This window comes from Mauremys reevesii, linkage group 10 (assembly GCF_016161935.1).
Source record: "Mauremys reevesii isolate NIE-2019 linkage group 10, ASM1616193v1, whole genome shotgun sequence".
Classification (NCBI taxonomy): domain Eukaryota; kingdom Metazoa; phylum Chordata; order Testudines; family Geoemydidae; genus Mauremys; species Mauremys reevesii.
Window position 1 is genome coordinate 43,890,212 of NC_052632.1, and position 27,425 is coordinate 43,917,636.

At 43.7% G+C, this 27,425-nt stretch overlaps 1 protein-coding gene across 10 annotated transcripts in view; it reads left to right on the top strand.

Annotated features, from left to right (window-relative positions):
• The window catches only part of NEO1 (neogenin 1), a 498,809-nt gene that overhangs the window by 435,708 nt on the left and 35,676 nt on the right, over positions 1 to 27,425 (top strand). For 7 of the 10 annotated variants that reach the window (XM_039492010.1, XM_039492008.1, XM_039492009.1 and 4 more), the window contains exons 19-22: positions 8,172 to 8,279; positions 12,100 to 12,294; positions 13,080 to 13,112; positions 26,365 to 26,433. In XM_039492010.1, the coding sequence (XP_039347944.1) occupies positions 8,172 to 8,279; positions 12,100 to 12,294; positions 13,080 to 13,112; positions 26,365 to 26,433 (405 nt within the window). The remainder of the gene's footprint in view (positions 1 to 8,171; positions 8,280 to 12,099; positions 12,295 to 13,079; positions 13,113 to 26,364; positions 26,434 to 27,425) is intronic. The other 3 variants (XM_039492002.1, XM_039492005.1, XM_039492006.1) reach the window with 1 other exon arrangement.

A 27,425-nucleotide genomic window follows, 5' to 3' on the forward strand; every position in this document is an offset into this window, starting at 1 on the left:
CCAATCCATAAATTGGTAAAAAGATGATCATGGTTACCAGTCCTTTTGCACTGCGCTATCTGTTGCTGTCATAAGTGCCCCTGGCTGCTCTTAGCCAGGGGCGCAAAAGCCAAAATTGGGAATGACTCCCTGAGTCAATCCCTCCTTTATGGTATCAAAAAACAGAATCAGTCCTGCCTAGAATATGGGCAAGTGTACTAGAGAACCACTGTATCATAGAACCAGAGAGCACAGCTGCTCTGTGTCAGATCCTGCATAGATTATGAGCTGTATGCTATTCACAGGGGGTGCTCCTGCAACAACCCCACCTGTTGATTCTGTTCTTCCCACAGCCTTCCTGGGCTACCATAGCAGTGTCCCCCCACTTGTGTGATGAAGTAATAAAGAATGCAGGAATAAGACACACTGACTTGTTAGTGATAAATGAGTGGAAGGCAGCCTCCAGCTGCTATGATAGTCCAGACAGGACATTAAGGAGTGTGGAGGAGAGGAGCCCAGGATCCCTCTGCTAGTCCAGGGGCAATTGAATCTTTTCTTTACACATGAAGGGTGGGGGCTGATGAAGCTCAGCCCCCTGTTGCTATGATGAAGACGGTTATCAACCATACTGCACCATCTACCATGAAAAATTAGGTGCACATGACATTGGGGGACCTGACAGATGCTAGTCTGCATGGTTACCAGTCCTTTTGCACTGCACCACGTGCCAAAAAGCTCATGGTGATGAGGACAGATACCAGTCATATTGCACCATCAGCCACCCATAGCGGGGGAGGTGGGAGCAAGGATGTTGGTGTTGACTGCTGCAGCATTGCGTCTATCTGCAGCATTCAGTAAAGATAGGGTGACATGTTATATAGTCACGAGAGGATTTTTTCCCTTTTATTTCTGGGGTGGGTGGGGGGGTGTACATTGCCGAGCTATGCCCTGAACCACCATGGACACTGTTTGTTTGACCCTAGAGGCACTTGGAGCTCAGCCAAGAATGCAAATGCTTTTCGGAGACTGCAGGAACTGTGGGATAGCTTGAGTCCTCCAGTCCATGAGCGTCCATTTGATTCTTTGGCTTTCCGTTACGCTTGTCACGCTGCAGTGCGCTGAGTCCCTGCTATGGCATCTGACTGGAGAATTTTTAAAAATGATTCTGAATTTCGGCTTCTATAACGGAGCGCTGATAGAACGGATTTGCCTGCCCTTACTGCGATCACATCCGCATGGTCCATGCTGGAGCTCTTTTTATTTTGATTTCGGACTGCATCGCCACCCGTGCTGATTGGAGCTCCACGCTGGGCAAACAGGAAATATTCAAAAGTTCGCGGGGCTTTTCCTGTCTACCTGACCACTGCATCCGAGTTCAGATTGCGGTCCAGAGCGGTCAGTGGTGCACTGTGGGATAGCTCCCGGAGGCCAATACCATCGATTTGCGGCCACACTAACCCTAATCCGATATGGCAATTCCGATACTAGCGCTACTCCTCTCGTTAGGGAGGAGTACAGAAACCGGTTTAAAGAGCCCTTTATATCGATATAAAGGGCCTCTTGGTGTGGACGGGTGCAGCGTTAAATCGGTTTTATGCTCCTAAAACCGGTTTAAACGCGTAGTGTAGACTAGGCCTTAGTGTGCCCAAAAGGCTCAAAAAACAGAAAACAAGTAAAAAGAATTCCTAATGTATCTTCTTTTTTTAAAAAAAAGGTTCGACTTAATCCAGTCTCCTGATTTTAGGTGCCTAATGGATGATTTTTGAACAGTTGGGGTTGGCAATGCTGCATAGGACTTATTCCTCAATTACTGCTGAAGAAAGGTTTGTTCTTCTTCAAGTAGTGTCCCTATAGGTGCTGCAGTGTAGGAGTGCTTGCATCCCTGCGCTGGTGATCAGAAAACTTTGCTAGCAGTGTCAGTTAGGCCCGCACATGCACTGTCTCTCTTTGTGTGCTGTCTCTCCAGCCAGGGCCGGCTCTACATATTCCGCCGCCCCAAGCAGTCATGCGTGGGAGACGCCCCGGGAGCAGCGGACCTCCCATGGGCTTGACTGGTGAGGGTCCGCTAGTCGCGCGGCTCGGCTGGACCTCCCGCAGCTGCGGGCGGTTCGCTGGTCCGGCGGCTGCGGTTGAGTTGCCGCAGTCACGCCTGCGGGAGGTCCAGCCGACCCGCACGACCAGCAAACCGTCCGCAGTCACGCCTGCGGGAGGTCCGCTGGAGCCGTGGGAGGAGCGCCCCCTCGCCTGCGGCAGGTCCGGTCGTCCCGGAGCTCCGGTGGACCTCCCGCAGGCGTGACTGCGGCAGGTCCGCCGGCCCAATCTGCTGCCCCTGCCGGCAAGTGCCGCCCCACGCGCGTGCTTGTCGCGCTGGGGTCTGGAGCCGGCCCTGTCTCCAGCTCGTGTTGGCTAACCTCTCTCAGTTCCTTCTCAACCACCCCAGCCAGAGATGAAGTCATTAGCAGTCCATTAAGACTATCACTTAATTTACATACCTGTAGTTAGTTGGTCTACTACTTATAGTTCTAGTTGTAGTCATCTCCTTTCTTATTTTACCCTTGAAAATAAAATAAAAAATACATTAATTTCTTTCCCGTTCTTCCTCCCTTGTTGGGGATCCTTCCCCGCGATGGGGTATGCCTGGTTCGTCAACTTCAGAAAGTGCCTCACTTGTAAAGAGGCCATCCCGATTGCAGACAAGCACCCTCAGTGCATTCATTGCCTCGGGGAAGGCCATACACAACAGAAGTGTGGTCTTTGCCATCAACTCCAGCCAAGATCCCGCAAAGACAGAGCTCTGCCAGAAGATCATCTTCATGGAGGAACTCTCCGACCCCAGTCACCTGATAGACATGAACCTTCCCCACAGCATTCTACATCTAAGGCCTGTGGGTCGAGGAAACAGGCTGCAGATCCCTCTCAAATCATCTAAGAAGAGAGTGGGAAGTCCCCACAGTAAGCCCCAAGATAGCCATAATCATTCACCATCTCACTCGGTATCTTCGGCATCACCGGCACTGAGACTATCTCAGTCCAGTACCTATGGATCACAGAGACCAACAGCAACTGGAACTTCTGACAGGCCTACAGACACGATGGGCATGGGCATTGAGTCATCAGCTCTGAAGGACAGGGGTAAGCAATCTTCTAAAAAGATACTCCTGGTACTCAAGTCCATATCGGCACCACCAACGATGGCTCGCCCAGCACTGGAGCAACTGGTCTGAACAATATCCCTGTCCTCCCTGGTACGACCACCAATGTCGGGACAATTAGTACCGGCAGAATCCTACGATTGCAGAGACCTCCACATGCCAGATGCACCAGAGTCCCCATCTCTTGGTATCAAGACCTTTGCACCAAGCCTCCACCGAGTTCAGGAAGTATCCCTGTTGCCATGCCATGCCACTCTGCCCTCTAGTGAGGGTTCAGACAGTGAGCCAGAGGAGGTAGTGTTGCAGTACTCCTCCCAAGCTCCATCTGGTGCTTACTACCAACAGAAACCAAGGATATACACACAGATGGCCCCACCAGCACCATCCTGGTATGGCCACCCATGCATGTCACCTCTAGGCTCTATGCCACCACCATCCCAATGGCTATATTAGGACCCTTGGGTGGCGCACCACCAGCATGCCTCTCAGTCTTCGAGCCTTGCCCAAGAACCCTGGAAACAGGCCCCCCTTGGCCGCAGTATCCAGAGGTTCAGAACCAGCTCAAGTCATAGAGGAACAGGAAGCTGCTATAGAGGGGGAAGTGACACCAAGGTTCATATCCTCTTATTCTCCAGATGAAGCCATTATGCCTCTTCCACCATCTTTGGCAGACAATTTTTCTCTCTCCCAGGAGCTGGGAAAAAGAGTAGCAGTCATTCTCCAGATATCATTGGAGGAAGTCATGTACACCCACCATCAATTCCTTGACATCCTCCACTCTGCCTCCTCCTCAAGATCGCCCTCCTGATTAATTAAGCCATTTTAGACCCAGCAAAGACTGTGTGGCAGACCACAGCATCTGTGGCACCAACCTGCAAGTAAGTGGACAAAAAATACTATGTCCCCGCTAAGGAATCTGAATTCCTATTCTCCCACCTACCGCCCAGCTCCATCGTGGTGGATGCCGTCAACTTCCATGACCGATCACACTGTCGAGCTACTCCCTATGACAGGGACTGGAAGTGCCTTGACCTTTTTGGTAAAAAAGTGTATCCCTCAGCCAGTATACAGTTCTGTATCGCCGACTACCAGGCCCTCGTGGCAAATTATGATTATATAAATTACTCAAAACTGAATGACTTTATTGAAAAGATGCCAGAAGCACATTGTGACCAAATTTAAGGCCATTATCCAGGAGGGCCAATTAATGGCAAAGACATTGCTTCAGTCTGCCCTCGATATGGCTGACACAGCAGCTGGATCCATCTCCACAGATGTGGTGATGCAAAGAGTGGTATGAGTCCATTTGTCAGGCTTCCTGAAAGAGGCACAGTCCACTGTTGAGGGACCTTCCTCTAGAGGGCATGAAGCTCTTTGCCAAGACGACTGATGCCTCCCTTCACACCCTGAAGGACTCCAGAGCTACCCTCCGATCACTGGGTATCTATACATGGAACAAAAGAGATGATGTAGTCCCCCATATCAGTGTAGAACACACACGTCTCAGTACCAACCTCAACGCCACTGTGAGCTGCAAAGGAAGAAAGGGAAATTCCCTAATCACAAACCGTCTGGTCCACAATCTTCATCCCAGCCCTTTATGTATAAGCACCACTTTTGATGAGCAGGTCAAGGCGACATTAGGCCACTCCCCCTGGCTGACACAGCCAACCATGCCCATTTGGCCACTGATTGCGTTCCACAGCACCTGGGAATGCATAAAATCAGACCAATGGGTCCTAGAGGTGGCTCAAACTGGGTACTTCATGCATTTTACCTCCCTACCCTTTCAACAACACCCTTCTTGGTCCCTCTTCAGGGACCCTTTTCACAAGAGTTTACTACAAGAGATAGATCATCTCCTATAGTTATGAGCCATAGAAACAGTACCTCAACATCTACAAGGGAAGGGGTTCTATTCTTGTTATTTTCTAATACCCAAAAGGAAGGGAGGTTGGAGACCTATACTGGACCTCAGAGCTCTCAATAAGTTTGTCAAGGCTCAAAAATTCAAGATGATCGCCTTTTGAAGGCTTATTCCAACTTTGGAAAAGGGAGACTGGTTTTCGGCCCTGCCGTACCTATCAATGAAAATGGCCTTTCTCACAGTGATTACCTTGGCCAGGAGCATAGGAGAGATAGCGGCTCTGGTGACACATCCCCACTACGTGGTATTTTTTCCAGACAAGGTTACACTCAGGCCCCATCCGAAATTCATCCCTAAGGGAACCTCCCTGTTTCACATGCATCAATTGATTCACCTTCCAATCTTCTACCCTCAAGCCTCACCAGGACAAAAGGGTGGCTATATTACATGCTCTAGATGTCAGGAGAACCCTGGCCTTCCACCTGGACAGGACAAAGTCCTTCAGGAAGTTCCCTAGATTCGACTTTTCCTCTCCATTGTGGAAAGATCCTAGTGCTCAGTTACAGAAGGGAGCACTGTGGAGCTGAAGATGGCATCGGAGGTGGAGTCCCCAGTGATCGCATAGTGTTCTGCGAAAGTGTGCCCAAAGGCTCTCCAAGTGGGTCTCAAATTGCATCAGATAGTGTTATCAAGTTCGCAACATTATCCCTCCAGACTGTAATCGTACACACTCCACAAGGTCGATCTCCTCATCTATTGTCTTCTTCAAGAATGTCACTAGCTCAGAGATCTGTAGAGAAGCGACATGGGAGTCAGTTCACACTTTCGCAGAACACTATGCGATCACTGGCACTCCATCTCTAATGCCATCTTCAGTTCCGCAGTGCTGTCATCTGTAACTGACCCGACTCCGAAGTCCTGGTCCTCCAGAAGGGGTACTGCTTGGGAGTCACCTACAGTGGAGCATCCATAGGGACACTACTCAGCGAAGAAGTTGTTACTCACCTTGTACAATAACTATGGTTCTTCAAGATGTGTCCCCCTATTGGTGCTCCACAACCCACCCTCCTCACCTCTACTTCAGAGTTCTTGTCTATGACTCTGTTGTAGAGAAGGAACTGAGGGGCGTTAGCCCACACACACTGGCTAGCCTTGTGGCGCAGCACAAGGAGAGACAGTGCATGTGCGGGTCCAATGAACACTGCTACTGAAGTTCTCTGATCAGCAGCGCAGGGACACAAGCACACCTATAGAGGAGCAACCAAAGGGGGACACATCTCGAAGTGCCATTGTTACTGCACAAGATGAGTAACTTCTTGTTGTAGCTCAAGCACAGGCCTGGACATCGGAAACCTCCTGAGTTCTAGTCTTGACAGTGTTCCTGGTTCTCTCATCCTAGCCTTGTCTAAGAGGTTGCTTTGCTTTGCTTAAGTCCATTCCTGCTCTGTAGAGCACTTGAACACCTTTGGTTGTTTGTTGAATTGGGGCAATAGTTACTAACCTTTGAGCCTCACTTCCCCCATCTCTATAGTGGGGATAATAACACTTAGTAACCTAACACAAGGGATGACAGGAGGATTAATCACCAGTAGGTAACATATAGTGCTTTTCCTGTTCAAAGGGCTTTATGTGACAACACTAACTAGTACTGTTATTGAATTCAGTTTCCATGGCAGATGTAGTTTGCTAAAAATTATATAATTAGAAGTCTGTTTTTTATAATTATATACTTCCAAGGCATAGCTGGTTATTTAATTGCACCTTTGGAGACATCAGCTCTGTGCATTTCATTGCCATTAATCTGAGCCCCATCTGGGTATTTCAGTTCACCGTAAGACTCTGATTCACACATTTAAGCCTTTAACTTGGGTAAAAGGCCTGTATCGTTTCCTCATTTTTGTGCAGGAGGGATGGTGGGGAAAAGACTTCTGCCTCAAGCTACTAAAAAGAAAAAAAGGGCCAGGTGTGACGAAGTGGGGCTGTTCATACTGGGGGCTGGGAATGCTGGGTGCAGGCCTCTAAGTATCTAGCAAAGCAGAAGGCCGAATGCCTGACACTCTGTCTCCTAGCAACTGATGGCCGGGCCCCTCCCTGCAAAGGTGCATCTAAAGGTGTTGGAGACAAAGGGGTCAGGTGACCTCCTGGCCCGGGAAAGAAGCTGAGCAGAGAGGAGGGGCCGGAGGGGGTTGGGCAGACTGGAGCTGGCTGGGAAAAGAGGGGAAGCAGAGAGAGAGGGCTCTGATCCCCGATGGGGGTTATGGGGCCCCAAGATGGACCTAACAGGGGGGATCCTGTTATCTGTGCCTGCAAGACCTGTGTTGGACTGTATTCCTGTCGTCTAAATAAACCTTCTGCTTTACTGGCTGGCTGAGAGTCCTGGTGAATCGGCAAGGAGCCCGGGGGTGCAGGGCCTGACTCCCCTACACTCCGTGACACCATGTGTTCATCATATCTGTTTCCAGAGTTCAAATAAACCTTGGTTAAAAGAAAGCAAGAGAGATAACACCTCTGTAGATGCAGACTTCCTTGCAAGGCATCAGAAACCTGTAGTCAAAGTGAAGGGTCTCTCAGAGGTTACAATTAAAAGCCTCCAGGAGTTTACCTTGGTGTTTCAAATGTGTTCATGGTAGAAAATTGCCATTGCAAGATCTGAGTCCCAGAGCAAACATTTTTGCGTAGAGATAAATTTTATCTTTTATGTTTTGTTATTTTACATAAAAACAAAACATGGAATGATGTCTTTACAAGTTGATGGGATTTCAGGAATGTTAAACTATTGTGCACTACCAGTCAGTACTCTCAACTAGTAGCTTTGATTCTACAAATATATTGTCTGTTTATAAAAAAAAAAAAAAAAAAAAAGTAATTGAAGACACACGTTGTTTATCCAGTCATGATTCACAGCATCTGTTGGACTGTAGAAATAGATAGCTCCTTAAGGAAAGGAAATATTATGCACCATATGGTATTGGCCATTTTAATGGAGTAAATCATTAAAATTGCTGCCCTAGAATGGTAGATTTACCTTGCGATTAAACATACTGGGTTTCTATTGCCGGGCACCCATACTTCTGTGGCAAAGCAAGTTTAAAAGGATGGTTATGAGATCATTTACATGCATTCAGTGAGATCACTTACATGCTTCTAATGAATGTTTGGGGTTTTTTTTGCAGTTCCTACGTCTCCACCAAAAGATGTGACTGTGGTGAGCAAAGAGGGAAAACCTAGGACAATAATTGTAAACTGGCAGCCTCCATCTGAAGCCAATGGCAAAATTACAGGTGCAGTTTGTGTGTGCTCTCTGAAGTGATCCTGTGTCCTTATTTTTAGTATACTGAGCTTGGGAGGGTAGATGGAAGATATCTAATCAACAGCAGATTAGACACCATATGTAATGCCCCAGTCTCCTCTTTGTTAATCACAAACCCATCCAGGATGTTTATCTTCTTATTTATGAATCTTCTCATGTAGCCAAAATTAATTGTTTAATTTTACATCTGCTGGAAATGAGTTAAGTATAAAAAATAAATGCAACTCTGAAGTTTTCAGCCCACTGCTGCTCTGCTCTTTAGAGGCATCGGCATTGCTGATCTCCACATGAAGTATAGATCATTGTAAAATAGGAGTCTGGATCATGTAAAATTATCATTAATAATATTTTGATTTAGTTGGGGATTGGTCCTACTTTGAGCAGGGGGTTGGACTAGATGACCTCCTGAGGTCCCTTCGAACCCTGATATTCTATGATTCATGATCATAGAACCTATGATTCTGTGATCATGAAAGGTCAGATTATCATTTTAAATACTATAGAAATCATCATCTTCACCAGTTAATTCAATCCTAGTAGCAAACTTTCAGAAACACACATCTGCAGTTAAACTGGCCCTGAAGCATTTTATGCAAGAGATTCTTTGGCCCAATTCTCTAGCAGGTTGTCTGTGGCATTCCTCTGGTACAAAGTGGACTTAGACTCAGTATGTGAAGGTGCTGGAGGATTTCCCTGTGTTCAAGATAATTCATAAGTGGCCTAGGAGAATGACTGGGTATATTTGTACCCTGGTAGTTCATTGTACCCTGTAGACCATAGGAGCAAGCTGCTCTGAATTACACGTTGACTCTGGGTGGTTGTTTCTATACCTAAGAACTTCATGCAGACAAAAGAAGGGAAGGGAGAAAATAAAATATCCCCCCAATATTTATAAAATAATATAGAATTTGATTCTGTAAATGTGGATGAAAATATAGAGACATGAAAAGATGGACAGCTATATATCCAGAGACAAAGTGGTGACGTAATAACTTCTTCAGCTCTGTGTAGCTCCAAAGCTTGTCTCTGTCAGCAACTGAAATTGGTCCAATAAAAGATATTACCTTACCCACCTTGTCTCTATTGTACTGGGACCAGCATGGCTACAATAGTGCAAACAGCTGTGAATACACACCGATAGCTAGAGTATATGATGGTGTGGTATATAAAGATTTGTCTTTGAGAAGTGCCACAGCATATCCCCACTTATGGAATCTTCATGTGCTGCTGTTTGGCTCAGGCCCATCTAGAAGAGCCGTGCCCTCCTGGGTTGTGCAAGTGCCCCCCTCATGGATTGGATTGTTCAGCACTGAAGCTGGTTAGCTGCAGGCTTCAGGACTGGATGTGAAGTGCCCTTTGCTTTTTAGCAGCCATTCCAGTTGTCTGGTTCAAAGTTATTTTTGAAGTTGTTTTAGGTAGATTTGCCTGCTTTCAACTCCCCATCCACCCCACGTCTTCAGTATTGCATAGGCAGGTTATTTAATTGGTCCTTGGGGTCGAGGGGTTGATTCTGTGCTCTGGCTGACTCTGACAACGAGGCAGGATTCAAACAGTGTATGATGTATGCCAGTAAAATGTACTTCCTGCCTAGAGCCAGGAAATTGGGGAAACCTAAGGGGGGTGTTTTAGAAAATCTTTGAAATGGAGAGTCCAAGTAAAGAGAACTCTGAGGGAAAGGAAACTTGTAACATCCATTTCAGTAACATCTTTAAAAAATGTCTTATGTATAACTAGTCCTTGGATAGCAAGGAACAAGGGTTCTGTATCCTTTTGGAAAGATGAGACTCTCGTCATTGCAATAGTGCAAGTCTCCTGTTCCTAGCTTTCATACTGTACTAGTGGACTTTAAACCTGAACTGGTCTGAGTCTGAAAATCAATTACCCCACATTTAATCACTTGTGAATTATGCAGCCATCTCAAATCCATGCCAATAAAATCTTTATACCACCCCATCAAGTGTTCCATATATGTGTATGTGAAAAAGAAAGAGATAAATTTAGATTTTTCATCCAAAATTGTCATAAAAATCCAGGCACAAAAGTTGCTTCCCCACTCTTAAAATGATGAAGAAGATGAAAAAAATAATGTGTTTGCTCACCTGGATTAAGCAGAATTTTACAAGACTAAGCTTTATTATTCTTTGAATGTGCAATGATCACAGCTGAATGTTTTTAAAATGTTTTGTAATCACATTTGCAATCACACTATAAAAGGAAATCTGATAAAATGATTGCATTATGTGAAGCATTAGAATTCCCTTTATATGTCAGTTGTATGCCAATTCCACATTTTACAGGAACATGTGAACAGACTGCCCTCTGGTGGATTGAATAGAAAACAAGATACTAAATAGCTCACAAAGTGAGCACTGGCCTTTCTGTGCACTGAGGGAGACAGGGTCTGTGGAAAAAACAGTATGTGATCATGTCATTAAAGACTGTATCATAATGCATACACACAAGAGGGGTGAATTAAGGTTGCACAGGCAACTTTATTTGTAACATTCCCTAGCTTCTACTGACTTGTTTGCAACCATAATAACCTTTTTTAACGTAACTTTAGGTTTCTTATATGTAAACAAACATTAAGAAGTACAATTTCTGGGTTCCACGGGCCTTTGTTGTACAATATGGGGGAGGGATAGCTCAGTGGCTTGAGCATTGGCTTGCTAAATCCAGGGTTGTGAGTTCAATCCTTGAGGGGGCCACTTGGGGATCTGGGGCAAAAATTGGTCCTGCTAGTGAAGGCAGGAGGCTGGACTCAATGACCTTTCAAGGTCCCTTCCAGTTCTAGGAGATTGGTATATCTCCAATTATTATTATATTAAAAATACCAACCAATTAATTAAGACAAAAATAAAGAGTGTTGTCTTCAATTGCATTAATCTCTGGGGTTTGATTGCCACTTTACATGCTGCTCCTTGTTTAGGGCAGATCTTAGCTGCATTGCACAGGACTAGCCCAGGGAATAGAGGTGGGTGCCACCCACCTACATGGGAGAGGAAGTTACAGCTCTGCAGAGTATGCAACCCCTTCCACTCTTCTACCCATGGTACGGGTAGCCCATGCAAGGGAGAAAGGGGACATCAGATATCCCCTTGTGCCGGCGCATAGGGCTTCTGATGTTTAGCCCTGTATTTGTTAGTGAGTATTTATTTTATGCCATTGTTTCTACCCATTCACTATCATTAAATATATTATATATTATAATCATTTTGCCAGTTCATCATGGTGCCATACATACAGTATATTCAATAAAAGATTATGTTGATTTAATATACCTTTACAGGCAATATGCAATTCTCTTGAGGTTTACATTTTTTCATTGTTAATATAAACTGAGAGATAGTAAAAGTTGTAACTACTTATTTTTTTATTTTATTTTAAAGCTATCATTTTTCTCTAAACTGCTAATATTTGAGGAGGGAACATTCTTATAATAGTCCTCAAATTATTATTTTACATTGTTTTCATATGATTGGAAAAGAAGATGGAAATAATGGAATTCTCTATAATTGAATGTAGGATAATTTTGATATTTTAAGTGGCATTGTTATACTTTATGATATAATACAATGGTTTAAAATTTCCCATGGGATGTGTATCTAAGATTTAAATGAATGCTTATATAGTGAAACAAAGGAGGTTGCGGTTCTCAAAAGCCCCTCAGTGGTTTAAGAGCACCTATTCCATCTAAAGTCAGTAGGATCTGTGCTCTGGAGTCATTTAAGGAGCAACAAAAATCCCACCCTTTAATGCATAAATTTTATCTTATTGGTACCTTTGAACAGGATACATCATTTACTACAGCACAGATGTGAATGCTGAGATACATGATTGGGTCATTGAGCCTGTGGTGGGAAACAGATTGACACACCAGATCCAAGAGTTAACCCTTGATACGCCATATTATTTCAAAATCCAGGCCCGCAACTCCAAGGGCATGGGGCCTATGTCGGAGGCAGTACAGTTCAGAACACCCAAAGGTAAAGTCTCATGTATGTTCTCCAGCATTTCCTAAAATACCTGTAGGAAAAGCAACTGGGAGCATCAATTTCGTATTGAATATGGGCTGCGGAGGAGAAGATGAAGTTTGATTAGGGAAGATGTTTTCTCTTCATTCTTCCAGCAGCTCTTGGCTGGAAACAAACGCATAACCCAGTTTAAAATCATATGTTTGTGGAGATTTATTTTTAAATTAATTATTGGCCCATATGTCACCAAGATGTTATTACATAGTCAGTGCCGTAAGTGAGCTTCAGAAAAACTGACTTCTAGTTACCTAAAGACTTCAGGTGCAGTGTGTTGCATCTGCCCAACGGTACAGGCAGCAGGATTTGCAAATAAGTTCTTATTGGTCTGCGAACAATTACATGTTAATGTCATGGATGATATAACATGAACAAGTATGATATAACTGCCTCTTTAATCAAGAGATGCTTGTTCATGGGTAACTGGTGAAAGGGTAGGAATGAACATGACATTGAAAATATGTACTATTAAGGAAATGTGGAGAAATCATTGTATAGGACAGATGTTAATGTAGATAATATCTGTAAGGAGAGGTGAAAAATAACCTTGCAAAAAAGGTGTGTGTCAATTTAATATCTAGCAGTATTGTTTCTATGTGAGTTTTTGTGTTTAAAAATGGAAGCTTAAATCTCTAACTAGTTTTTTTCTGCTCTGTGAAGTTCTTTAAATACTGCCTGTCACTCCTTCAGACCTGGTGATCTTTCTCTTGTTTTTTACTCCCCTGTGCTTGTCCTGGTAGCTGAATCCTCAGATAAAATGCCTAACGATCAAGGTAAATAAACGGACATTCTTTCTCCTCTATTCCATCTCTTTCACACACTACTGTGTTTCTTTTCCACCTGCAATTGCACTTGATAAATGAAACACACATCAGCTGCTCTAAATGTAACTGAGCAAGCTCTTGTGGAGCTTTTATTAGCAGAGGAACTAGAGATTTTATTTGTGGTCTGGATGTCAGGAATGTAAAGTGATCTCCATAGTCAGATGTCACATAAGGGGAGAAGTGCGTTATGCCGGCCCTGAACCATTCTGTTAAAATGGATTTGATTAGGTAATATTCAAGTAGAGCTCTGACCTGGATCTCAGCACAAAGAGGTAGAAGACCAAAGAACACTTGCTGGATTAGCACAAGTTGTGTTTTGTCAGCTCTACATCTGTTATTTTTGCAGTAAATAGAAGTAGCCTTAGTCTTGTTCAGCTTTCTGCACAAGAGAGTCTGACGGTTGACTCATTTAGAGATCAGTCTCCACTAGGAATGCAACTTTAGCCACAAAAAACTTTAAGCTTACTAACCTGACAAATGGTAGCTTTGAGCTTGCTGTGTGGAGCTGGGGTCTGTGGTGATTTTTTAGGGCTAATTTTGCTTTCTTCCAAATAAGGTAAACATCCCACTAATAGGGAGATAAATGTATTTTAGTGTTTGGGGAGGAACGAGTTTAAAGGGATACTGGCAAAGAATTTAGGCATATGATTAAAGCTTAAAGTGAAAACGTGTTCCACGTTATAAATATATTTTTTTAATCCATTACTGAGAAATATTTTGTAAACACTTTATTTTACCTGTCCCAAACCAAACGGTGATGATTGAGGGCAGCTGAGGAACAAACTCTTATCCAGCCTTTGGTTGCAAAAACCCTGGCTGCTATCCCAGTCTCTATCCCCAAGGGATAGGAAAGACTAAAACTTTGTGTTTTATTTAAAAGTTGCTGCACTGTCTCTTTTGCACTGCTTTTCTAACCTCAGTTCTGCACATAACTGTCTTCATGTCCTTCATACAGCGTGAGCATCCTAAGGGAGGAAAGTTTTGTCACAGTAACATTTTGTTTGTGTTCATAATTGTGTAGAACTTTTAATTCAAAAATGCATATATGAAAAGCAGGAGATGTTTGTTTTATAATTCCTGTAAATATAATAGGGCTTTGAAGAGGTGACAAACTAGGAGCAATGGGTGAAATGAAGAAAAGGAAAGCATAGGCTGAATAGCAGAAAAAACTTTTTGACAACAAGATCCGTTAGACTGTGGAATAGTGTCTCTCGAGAAGTGATGGAAAAAGCACTGGAGAATATAGGGAACAAACCAGCCCACAGTGAGTGGACTGAATCTCTGACTTCTGTGGTTCTTCTTATTTCTACCTTAGCCACATATTGATGGGTATGTTATCTCAGAATACCTTTTCAAATCTTTTTCCCATAGTGTTTCTCCTTACGTACATAGTACAATACTTTGCCCCTCCATTCTCCTTACTTGTAGCACAGGTGTTGGCACACAGTAGAACAGGTTCCCTGTTGAAGCTATCTGTGTGTTGCACATTGGTCAAGTACAAGGACAAAACTCAATGTGTGTAGTACACAGTAGAGCTAACCTACAGTAACAAAAGGTAATAGTGTAGCATACTTAAGGGGCACTCCCAAGACAGCTAGCCTAAAAAAACTGACCTATTAACACTGGAAAGTCTTTAAGGATTGCAAGCAAATTGTATTTCTACCAGTCCTTGCTGAAGAGGGCAACAGAGAACCTCAATACTTCCAGTACAGCTCTCTGCAAACAGGCTGGTACACATCCTCTAGGACCAAAGATGGGACATGTACACTAGCTAGTTCATAGTGTCATGTTGAAAATAGAGGCATTTATTCTAATTCTTGCTGCAATGATGATCAGTTTTCGAGGAGGAGGACAATTGCTTGCAATCCTAGGCTAGTGGGCCCATTTCTCTTCTCAGTTACAATGGTGTAAAACTGCTGTGAGAGGATGATCGGGTTCAGCATCTTGCAAATAGAACTATTGTCAAGGTAGCGTGAGATGTGAAAACTCCGAAGAGTTGAAAGGATAATCTATCAATCCCTCATTCTAGGAATTAGATATTTGCCAGACTGACTGAGAGTCACTATGCGAAAGGGGTCTAGATTAATCCATTATGATCATCTAGTCTGACCTCTTGATGCATAACACAAGTCATAGAATTTCACTCCGTTGTCACTGCAGCAAGCCCATAAATTGTGGTTGAGCTATAGACACGCCAACATGTGATTGAACTTTAGAAGAACATCTAGTTCTTCGAGTGCTTGCTCATATCTATTCCATGTTAGGTGTGCACACATCACATGCACAGTTGCTGGAGATTTTACCGTCAGTGGTATCCATCAAACCAGCTCTAGTGCCCTCTGGTGCTGCAAGCTTACGCACTAGTATAAGGAGCCTAGCTTGCCCTGCACCCTCTCAGTTCCTTCTTACCACCTGTGACCATTGCTAGAACAGCTCCTCTTGCTTTGGCAAAGCGGTCAGTCAATGGTTTTTTTTCCTGTTATTCTCTAGATTAGTTATATTAGTCTTAACTTCATGTACTAGTGTACATAGTTGGATAGAATTAGTGTATATAGTTAGACCCCCCTCCCATCTTAGCTTAGAGGGGCTTCTTTTGCCCCTGGAGCCGGGCATGCCCCAGTCTCCAGGCTTCAAACCCTGCGCCTCCTGCAGCAGGGGTATGCCAGTGAGCAACCCACACTCCAGCTGTATAAAGTGTCTGGGAAAGGCGCACATATGACAGTGTTGCCAAGTCTGCTGGGATTTCAAGCCTCATAGAAAGAAAAACAGGGAGGCTAGACTACAGGCTATCCTAAAGGAAGCGGCACTTAAACCAGCATCAGAGCCAAGCCGATTGGACTCAGCTACAAGCACCTCGGCTTTGATGCAAAGAGTATCTCTGGCACTGCATGCTTCTCGGCCCCATTCTCCATCTCCAGTACCAAGAAAGAAGCATAAGAAGCAACGGTCCGAGAGGGGATGCTACCCGGTACTGAGGAAGGACAAACAAGGGGAGTGCAGCGGAGTACAACCCATGTCAGGCTACACCTCCACTGCACGTTAGCGGCACCATCAACTCATCCCTAATCACAGATGACATTGAGTCCAGTGCGGGACCGTCTGCTGATGCCAGGCCATCATTGCGATGCCAGCAGGATCATGGTACTGTCCGAGAGGAGGGCTCCTCCAACTCACAATCTGGCAACAGACCCAGACTCTGGTACTGAGCCTGGTACTGACACACAGGACTTAGGCCTCGGGGGGCATAGTGGGGGCTGAAGAAGAAGAAGAGGGCCCCCTGCTGGTACTGGCTTCTTCCTCCTCCTCCCCAGGCTGACTTTAGAGCCCACCACGAGCTTTTAAAAAGGATGACTTCTAACCTAGACTTGGAGGGTTGGGGTTCTTAAAGAGTCCTCACATATCCTCATTGACACTTTGTCCACAGCAGCCCCATCAAAGGAGGCCTTACCTGTCAGTGAAGCTATTATGGGTGTGGTCAGATCCCTATGGCATACCCCATCTTCTCTTCCTCCCACTTGAAAGAGGGCAGAGAAGAAGTACCCTCTTCCTGTGCCTGCCAAGGGACATGAATTCTTGTACTTCCACCCTCCTCGCATGGTTCCTTGTGTCACAGCGGCCAATGAGAGGAACACTGCTAAACATGTCACTGGTGCCCCTGCTGCCGCTTCCGCCCTGCCTGGCCCTGATCTCACAAGACCACGGCCATTTACTCCACCCAAACCTCTGGGTCCTTCACTCGACTGCATGGAAGCTCCATAGTTGAACCTAAAGAAACAGGCCTGTTCAGAACAAGTCCACCAGATCTTGCTAGGTAGTAGGAAACTATCTACTAGAGCAATTTACCTAGCGAAGTGGAAGTGTTTCTTGATGTTTCTTGCCTTCCTAATAGCGATTACCTCGGGGAAGGTCTCAGAAATTAGGGCCTTTATGTCAGAACCCATATACAGTATTCTTTAAGGACAAAGTTCAACTGCGCCCACACCCAGCATTCCTTCCAAAAGGGGTCTTGCAGTTTCACGGTAACCAGGCTATTTTCCTGCCAGTTTTCTTCCCAAAAGAGCATAGGAATGCAGAGAAGTGGCATCTCCACTTGTTGGATGTTAGATGTGCCCTGGCCTTCTACACTGAGAGGACCAAACCCGGGCAGCTCTTTGTGGCAATAGCAGACATGATGAAAGGCCTACCGGTTTCATCCCAAAGAATGTCGTCCTGGATCACCTCCTGTATTCATATGTGTGATGAGCAGGCGGGCATTCCACCTGCTGCCATTTTGACCTCTCATTCAACAAGAGCTCAGGCTTCAGCAGCAGCTTTCCTGGCCCAAGTCCTGATCCAAGACATCTGCAGAGCAGCAACCTGGTCGTCAGTATCTTCTCCTCCCATTACACCATCACTCAGCAGGCTAGAGATAGTGCCAATTTTTGAAGACCAGTGTTTCAATCTGCATGTCCATAAACTCTGTGCCCACCTCCTTGGATACTGCTTGTGAGTCACCTAACATGGAATGGAAACAATGAATTAACCTTTCCGTAACTGTTGTTCTTCCAGATGCGTTGCTCATGTCCATTCCACGACCCACCCTCCTGCCCCTCTGTCAGAGTTAGCCAACAAGAAGGAACTGAGAGGATGCAGGGCCATGAGCGTGCACCACAAGAGGGTTCTAGAGCCAGCCCAATGGATACCACTGAGGGAAAAATCTCCAGCAATGGTGCACATAGCGCATGCCGCGCATGCCACACCTAAAGTGGAATAGACATGAGCAACAAATCTTGAAGAACAGCAGTTACGGAAAGGTTAGTAACCATTTATTTTACTTTAAAGTCTTCAAGTGATGGAGAATTCACCATCTCTCTAGGTAAGTTGTTCCACTGGTTAATTAATAATAACTGTTAAAAATGTGCACCTTATTTCTAGTCACATTTTGTCTAGCTTCAGTTTATAGCCATGAGATTGCAGTAGCCATTGTCTTCTAGACTTAAGAGCTGTCTGTATTAAAACTCTTCTCCGTGTGTAGGTACATACAGACTGTGATCAAGACACTTTTTAATTTCTCTTGGCTAAACTAAATAGATGAAATACCTGTAAGGCAGGTACCAAGACCCCTGATCATTCTTGTGGTGCTTTTGTGAACCCTTTCCAATTAATCACTTCAAAGTGTGGACTCTAGAACTGGACACAGTATTCCAGCAATGGGGTGAATTTTTCAAAAGTGCCTAAATTACATAACATGCAAGGTCAAGTTTTCAAAAGCGACTTAGGAGCCCAAGTCTCATTGGCTGTTTGAGATGTAGCCTGCAAAGTGCCTAAGTCACTTTTGAAAATTTGACTTTACCTCTTAAGTTACACGTAGGCATTTTGAAAATTTTACCCACAGTCTCTATTCTGTATTCAATTATATTACCACCTCATCTTGTGTTAATTCTTCTAGCCACTGCAAAGCACTGGGAGCTTGTGCTGAGTTGGTTCTTCACCATTATCCCTAAGTTCCTTTCAGAGTTACTGATTTCCAAAATACAGTCCCCTGTTTCTGTGTGTGATTTTGTTCCTAAATGTATACTCTTGCACTTGGCTGTATTAAAATGCATATTGATCTTGTGAGTCCGGTTATCGAGTGATCCACTTTGCTCTGTAGAACTAATCTTTCATTATTATTTACCACTCTGCCAGTTTTTATGTCATCTACAAACTTTACCAGCAATTAATTTATATATTCTTTCAGACCATTGATAATGATGTTTGATGATATTGAGATAAGAACAGTTCATTGCAGGATCCCACTAAAAACACCCACTTTGGAAAATGATCTTTGACTTTAGTAAACTTTTGATACTGTCTCGCATGACCTTCTCATAAACAAACTAGGGAAATGCAACCTAGATGGAGCTACTATAAGGTGGGTGCAAACTGGTTGGAAAACCATTCTCAGAGAGTAGTGATCAGTGGTTCATAGTCATGCTGGAAGGGCATGATGAGTGAGGTCCCGCAGGGTTCCGTTCTGGATCCGGTTCTGTTCAATATCTTCATCAATGATTTAGATAATGGTATAGAGAGAACACTTATAAGGTTTGTGGACAATACCAAGCTGGGAGCGGTTGAGTGCTTTGGAGGATAGGATTAAAATGCAAAATGATCTGGACAAACTGGAGAAATGGTCTGAAGAAAATAGGATGAAATTCAGTAAGGACAAGAGCAAAGTACTCCATTTAGGAAGGAATAATCAGTTGCACACATACAAAATGGGAAATGACTGCCTAGGAAGGAGTACTGCAGAAAGGGATCTGGGGGTCATAGTGGACTATAAGCTAAATATGGGTCAGCAGTATAACACTGTTGCAAAAAAAGTGAACATCATTCTGAAATGTATTAGCAGGAGTGTTGTAAGCAAGACACGAGAAGTAATTCTTCTACTCTACTTCACGCTGATTGGGCCTCAACTGGAGTATTGTGTCCAGTTCTGGGCGCCACATTTCAGGAAAGATGTCGACAAATTGGAGAAAGTCCAGCAAAGAGCAACAAAAATGATTAAAGGTTTAGAAAACATGACCTATGAGGGAAGATTGAAAAAATTAGATTTGTTTAGTCTGGAGAAGAGAAGACTGAAAGGGGACATAACAGTTTTCAAGTACATAAAAGGTTGTTACAAGGAGGAGGGAGAAAAATTGTTCTTAACCTATGAGGATAGGACAAGAAGCAAGGGGCTTAAAATGCAGCAAGGGAGGTTTAGATTGGACATTAGGAAAACCACTGTCAGGGTAGTTAAGCTCTGGAGTAAATTGCCTAGGGAGATTATGGAATCTCCATCACTGGAGATTTTTAAGAGCAGGTTAGACAAACACCTGTCAGGAATGGTCTATCAGCAACCTTTCAGAAGTGCTGTGCCAAGTCTTCATTTATTCACTCTAATTTAAGGTTTCACGTGCCAGTAATACATTTTAACATTTTTAGAAGGTCTCTTTCTATAAGTCTATAATATATAGCTAAACAATTGTTGTATGTAAAGTAAATAAGTTTTTTTAAATGTTTAAGAAGCATCTTTTAAAATTAAACTAAAATGCAGAGCCCCCCGGACCGGTGGCCAAGACCCGGGCAGTGTAAGTGCCACTGAAAATCAGCTCACGTGCTGCCTTTGGCACGCATGCCATAGGTTGCCTACCCCTGGACTAGATAATACCTAGTCCTGCCATGAGTGCAGGGGACTGGACTAGATGACCTCTTGAGATCCCTTCCAGTCCTATGATTCCTATTAGAAGTTTTAAATATCTATCTGTTACCCAGTTTTTAATCCATTTAGTGTGTGCCACGTTGATTTTGTGTATTGCTAATTTTAATCAGAATGTTGTTCAGTGCTAAGTAAAATACTTTACAGAAGTCTATGTATTTTATGTCTGCACAATTACCTTTGTCATCCAAATTCATAATCTGATCCAAAAAAATTGTATCGAGTTTGACAAGACCCATTTTCCATAAAAGTCGGCATGAATTATGCTACCATCTTTTAATTCTTTAGTGATTCCATTCCATATCAGCCTTTCCATGATTTGCCCAGTTTCAATATGTGGTTCAATGTCCAGATATTACCAAACTAAAGTTACCCAGGTCATCCCATTTACCCTTTTAAAATACTGGCACATTAGCTTTTTTTCCTAGTCCTCTGATTAGGGTGACCAGATGAGAGACCCCAAGAGCCGGTGGTGGAGGAAAAAACAAAAGCAAAAAAAAAAACCCAAGAGCTGCCAGAGCATAGGAAAAATCGGTGGGGGCTGAGCTCCCACCGGCAGCTCCATGCCCCACCCCCCTGCACCAGCTCACCTTTGCTCTGCCTCCACCTCCCTTGAGCTGGCTGCCGCGTCCTGCTTCTCCCACCTCCCTCCAGCGCTTGTGCCGCCATACAGCTGATTAGCACAGCCTGGGAGGGAGGGGTGAGGAGGAGGAGGAATTGGGGAAGAGGCGGGGCCAGGGCAGGGATTTGGGGAGGGATCCAATAGGGCAGTGAGGGGGCGGGGATTTTGGGGAGGGATCCAATGGGGGAAGGAGGGGTGGAGTCGGGGAGGGGCCAGGGTGGATTTGGTCCGGGGGGGCGTGAGCCCCCTCCCCCTGTGTGCCGGAGGGCAAAATATCGGGACAATTTGCATCCCAACCGAACATCGGTCGGGACGCAGCACAAACAAGTAAATATCGGGACAGTCCCGATAAAATTGGGACGTCTGGTCACCTTACCTCTGATGCTTCCCCAGTGTTCCAATATCTGTTAAATACCAACATCGATGGGTAAGAGAACTCCTTGCCCAATTCTTTCAAAACTCTTAATTGCAAGTTATCTGGTCCTGCAGATTTAAAAATCTGTACCTTCAGTACTTGCTGTTTAATATTTTGCCTATTACTGTATTTCATTATCACTGTAAGATGTGAATATTTCACCCAGCTTCTTTCCAAATACAGAACAAAAATACTTACTAAACACATCTATCCTTTCTGCATTGACAATTTTACCATTCCTATCTAGCAATGTACCTACACAATTGTTAGAATTTATTTTATTCCTCATATATTTAACAAATTCCTTCTTACTGTCTTTAATTTAGTGTATTTTCTGTCTTTTTCATTGACCCCTAATCAATTGTCTGTATTGCGTAACTGCTAATTTATAGAGATTGCTGTTTCCATCCCTGTTTCCATTATATCCCTATAATCATTTTTATTGCTTTTTCAACTTCCCATCTTAATCAGAATGATGTCTTAACCTTATAAGCCTTCTTTCATGAGTGCAGAATTGTAGGGTTTGGGGTGTCAAAATTTCAGGGTAACTGCATCTGTATTTCCCCTCTGTGGTTCTTTGAGGGCACATACAACCCTTGATGGAGAGTTCTGTCTCCCAGTGTCACGTGTCTCTCTCTCCTGACTCTAGGGGGTTTAAGGCTGCACAGTTCCCTGCCTTACACTGATATCCCCAACAAGCCAGTCTGCCTAAAGGCCAGTGCCTGTGCTTTGCCTTCTCTCCAAGAGCTATGCACCAGTTAGAAGTTACCACACAGCTCTTTCTAAGCAGCACCTTTATTCTTAAGGTTACATTACAGAGAAAACATAAAAGCAATAAAATTTCCTGGATGCATATTAGAAATTTACCAAAGGTCACCCCATCATCATAGAGGCCTTAGTAGGCCAAAATCTTTCCAACCCTTCCGCAAGGATTTGCGGCCGCCTTTGGACAAAAAGTCCTGTCTGTTTGCTGGATCAGAAAGAAGGCCTGTGTCAGTTTAAACACAGTCTTGTTATGCCAAAAGCCCTTTGTCTGTTGATCTCTGGAAAATCCAGTTTGAACCTTCATATGCACTCCTCCCCCGGGTGGGGTACCTCTCTAGATATGTTTTCCACCTACGGGATTCAGCTTAATCACCTCCTACTGTTTTTGGTTTCTAGAGGAGCTGTAATAACTCTCCCCCTTGGAGTTGCATATGGTCCCTGGCCCACAGTGAAACAAACTTATTACAGTATGCTCCCCAAAGATATCGCCTGGGATTGTTTCTAGAGGAGCTGTAATAACTCTCCCCCTTGGAGTTGCATATGGTCCCTGGCCCACAGTGAAACAAACTTATTACAGTATGCTCCCCAAAGATATCGCCTGGGATTGCAATGTCTGTCATACTGGGCATCTATTTTTCACATTTCTAACTATATATATATATATATATATATATATATATATATATATATATATATAATATGTGTAGGTGTAGGTGTAAAAAGTGAGTGTGTGTGTTGCCACACATTTACCATCAACCTCTTCTATTATTCTAACTTTGGCATAATAGCAATTTTGTATTGTCATTATTTTAATGATAAGTCAGTGGAGAAAGAACCAGAATATATGTATAGAAACAGAATTGTAGGGCTGGAAGGGACTTTGAGTCCGGCCCCCAGCACTGTGGCGTGACCAAGTAAACCTAGACCATCCCTGACAGATGTTTGTCCAACCTGTTCTTAAAAACCTCCAATGACAGGATTCCACAAGGTCCCTTGCAGTTTAACTATCCTTAGAGTTAAAATAATTTTCCTAATATCTAACCTAAATCTCCCTTGCTGCAGATTAAGCCCATTACTTCTTATCCTACCTTCGGGGGACAAGGAGAACAATTGATCACTCTCCTCTTTATAAGAGCCCTTAACATATTTGAAGACTTTTATCCCTCCATAGTTGTCTTTTCTCTGGACTAAACATACCCCGTTTTTTTAATCTTTCCTTACAGGCCGGGTTCCTAAACCTCTTATCGGTTCTTTTTTTCTCTCCTGTGGACTCTCTCCAGTTTGTCCACATCTTTTTTAAAGTGTGGCACCCAAAATTGGACACAGAAATCCAGCCGAGGCCTCATCAGTCCCAAATAGAGTGGAACAGTTACCTCCCATTTCTTATATATGACACCATTGTAAATACTCCCCAGAATATTAGACTTTTTTGCAGCTGCATCACTTTTTTGACTCATATTCAGTCATATCCACTGTAACGCCCAGAGCCTTTCCAGCAGTACTACCACCTAGCCAGTTATTCCCCATTTTGTAGCTGTGCATTTGATTTTTTTCTTGCACTTGTCTCTGTTGTATCTTCTCTACTAGAAAGGTTCTGCTGACTCAGTAGGGGTTCTGACACTAGATTTGAACTTGTGATTCCGTATGTCTTGCTGCTGCAGCAGATTGCCTAAATTAGTTCTGAGTTATAATAATAGTGAACATATGGTAAAATAAAAAGAGAGCTGCACTCTAATTATTAGGTCACTTGTATCAGGGCCGGATTAACCTTTTGTGGGCCCCAGAGCCAAACATATTTGTGGGCCTTCATATAGTCATTGTGCGCTCCGAGTGTGGGCCTGGTGTGGCAGTGCCATTGGTGCCATAGTATATCTGGTACTGAATCTCAGAGAGATTTTTCATTTTGATCACATACCTCTGCATGACTGTATACATTGCCATACACAGCTCCCTCAGCCCCCTGCTTTTCTCATTGAGCTGTACACCCATATGGGTTTACCAGTGTCCACAGTGAGCAGAACTTTCATAGTGATCAGGGGAAACTCCCCACAGATTTATCTCCTTCCTCATTCAGACCTTCTATAGCCATGTCTCCGGTACCACCCTATTTCACCAGTCACAGTATGTGGTTCCGGTCTCAGCTCAAAGTTCCAAAGCCAGCAGATACCTGATCAATTCTGACAAATGTCTCCCTCAGCACCCATCCTGCTATTTGAGCAAGACACTTGCAAACACCATTTCCCCAAAGTGAGGACTTAGCCCTTGGGAATCTGAAGACACCAGCCTTTCTCTCTCTGCTCCCATCTACATGCTAGTCTACTACCTGGTCAGCACTACCTCCCCCCATGCCTGTTTCCCTTCTACCTTGGACGCTATTCTCCCCTGCAAGCCTGACCTCTTCCTGCTTCCCTTGACATTCCTTTCCTACGGATGACCTCTGTTCCTTGAGGTTAACTCCAGTTTCTTTATCTGCTCCTAGCTTAATGCCCCCAGTAGTCACAGAACCACCTGCAGCTTCTCTGGCTACAGACATGAGGCCAATTGCCAGAGGCCAGCCTTAGACAGCTGTAGCTACATGGTGGCAATTCCGAGGCTGAACATGCTTGAACCTTGCAATGGCGACACTATGGACTCTAAATCCTCAGCGCTAGCCCTAGGCAGCTGCAGACTCTGCAGTTAGGCACTTCCCTCCTCTAGGCCATGGCTTTAAGTACCTGAGATGTCCATCACCTGCAGCAGAGGCCACCAATTCCCATGCACCTCTCAGCTAGCACACAGTCGAGCAAAAAGTGCAGCCTGGATGATTTTGGAGGCTGGAGTCCCAGGGGGTTCCCATCCCTGAGCAGGAGCTCTGCAAGAAGCTCACATGACCCCCCTCCACTGTGGGACCAAGACCCTATGAAGACAGTGGAGTTACCCAGTGTATAACCAGTTCTGTCCAAAGCCTGTTGAAGTGAGTGGGAGTCTTTTCATTGACTTTAATGGGCTGTGTATAGAAGTAAAGGACCCCATTCTAGACTCTAGGAGCAAAGTGCATTCTATGCTGCACTGGTTTACTATTGTAACAGGAAGGTCTCACTTTACCTAGTGAATAAGCAACACCTCCTACAGGACCTAACTTTTTCTGAGAGGCTTCCCACCCAATTACTAAACGTAAACCCGCTTTGCTTACAAGGGCTGAAAATATCAGGTGTATGGTTACAAAAGCAAGGCACTTCTGAATTCAGTAGGAATTTTCGATGTGCACAGAACACAGACAGGACTGGTTCCCGCATGGTTACAAAACTGCAGTAAAGTGGAACGATTTTCAGCTTGTGTGATTGGAGGATAGCTGGATCCATATTATAAGACTGTCCTACATAAATGAGGAAAAGTTGAGGTGTCTTTGTTATTATTTTGTTCCACTAGGTAACAGTAGTTCAGATTCTTGAAGTGGATATGTTATTTGCCTTCAGTTTAGTAATGAACCAGCTGGCAAATAGATGTACCTCCATTGTCATCCACTAATCACACTGCTCTGCCCAGAACTTTAAGTAATTTTACGTATGTTGTCTCTGAAAGACAGACCAGAAGCAGCTAGACTTGTTCTCTTAATGTCCACTAAAAAGATTTTTCTGACTGTAGTGTCACTTTCCGGGTGCGGGAGGGTCACCAAAAAAATTGCCTTGCAAGCTTGTATGGATGGATAAGCAAAGACTGACTATGTCTAAGATACATTCCCATTGTTTATATGTTTCTGTCTCCTAACCTGGCTTGTAATTCTGGGGCCAGAAAAAGTAACTTAGCATGCTGTATATGCTATTGTTCAGTGATGCCCAAGTAGATATAACCCCAAATGTAAGCATCTAGGAAGTCGCTTGTATCAGTCTATTGGCTATCATGGTTACAAACCATCCTTTCTTTTTACTGATATTTTAAAAAGCCCAACTTACTGAGAAAAGCAGTATCCACCTATTAGGTGGTAGCCCTTCTGAACTGTTTCTGTGTTTGGAGGTATTCAGAGTTTGCTGAACTTGTTGGGAACATCTCTGGTGGAGTGTATTTGCTATTCATGTCCATATGAAAACAAAACTTGTACAATATAGGTCCAAGATGATACAGGTTTTGGAAATGAATAGCTAGGAGATGAAGAAAGTTTATTCCATAACTGATATTTATTAATGTGATTTTTTTCCCCTAGCATTAGGGTCTTCAGGAAAAGGAAGTCGGCCGTTGGATATAGGACCTGACTACAAACCACCTATGAGTGGTAAGGCCCTTTATAAAGCATTTCAGCAGAGACCTATTAGGCTGAAATTCAGTATGTCTTGGTATAATGGTGTGTGATGTGATATGTCTCCTAAAATATGAAGCTATTATGTACAGCCCTGAACACATTTTTTCCAATAATTGCAGTTTTCCCCTTTTATGAACCATTTCATATTAGCAGTTCACAAGTAAGACTGGGAAACTAATTTAACATGTTACTATAATACAGGCCTTGTCCACCATGAAAGAACAAATGGGAACAAAAATGTTTTTATATGCACCAGATTTCAATTATGTCACCAAACCTTTTCCCAGCCTAGTTTAAAATGACTGCCACTATGTACCAGTGTATAATTAATTTTATAGAACGTAATAGGGTCAAGGAGAAAAAAAATCTCGCTCTTAAACCTTCCCCTCATTTGCATTTAGTATCATGAAAGTCTTGCACTGAGGTACCACTGGTTACAGCTGCGTAAAATGTATCTTATTTTAAAGAAAAATGATCATTGTAGAATACCAATAATGTATTAAGTGTGGTTACTGTGTCCAAAGGAATGCCTGATACCCTTTAGTTCCAGCAGGGTCTTTTTCGTTGCATATTTGTTAGCTTTCCTGGATGTGTTTTCAGGCCCTTTTTCCCTTTCACCATCCACCACACATCTTTCTAGAGACAGCAAAGTACAATTCCCCAACGTCCTAGAGGCTTGGACTGTAAAAGAAGATAGCTGCTATTAGCACAGTGCTGTTCTTTGGAAGCAGCATGCTGGGATGGATTTTTTTTTTTTAAATTATGGAGGGTATTTGAAATTAAAGGTTTATATTTTACTTTGAAACTTACATTTATGAGCCAATATGTAATTTGTGTGCTTGATAGTTATTTATGTTTTGTTTTAATTAGAGATGCCACAAAATTCAGATCCAGAAGTAAATTTTTGCCCGAGTTCAAGGATCCAGGTCAGACCCATTACAGAAACAGTGGTACCCTGGGCCACA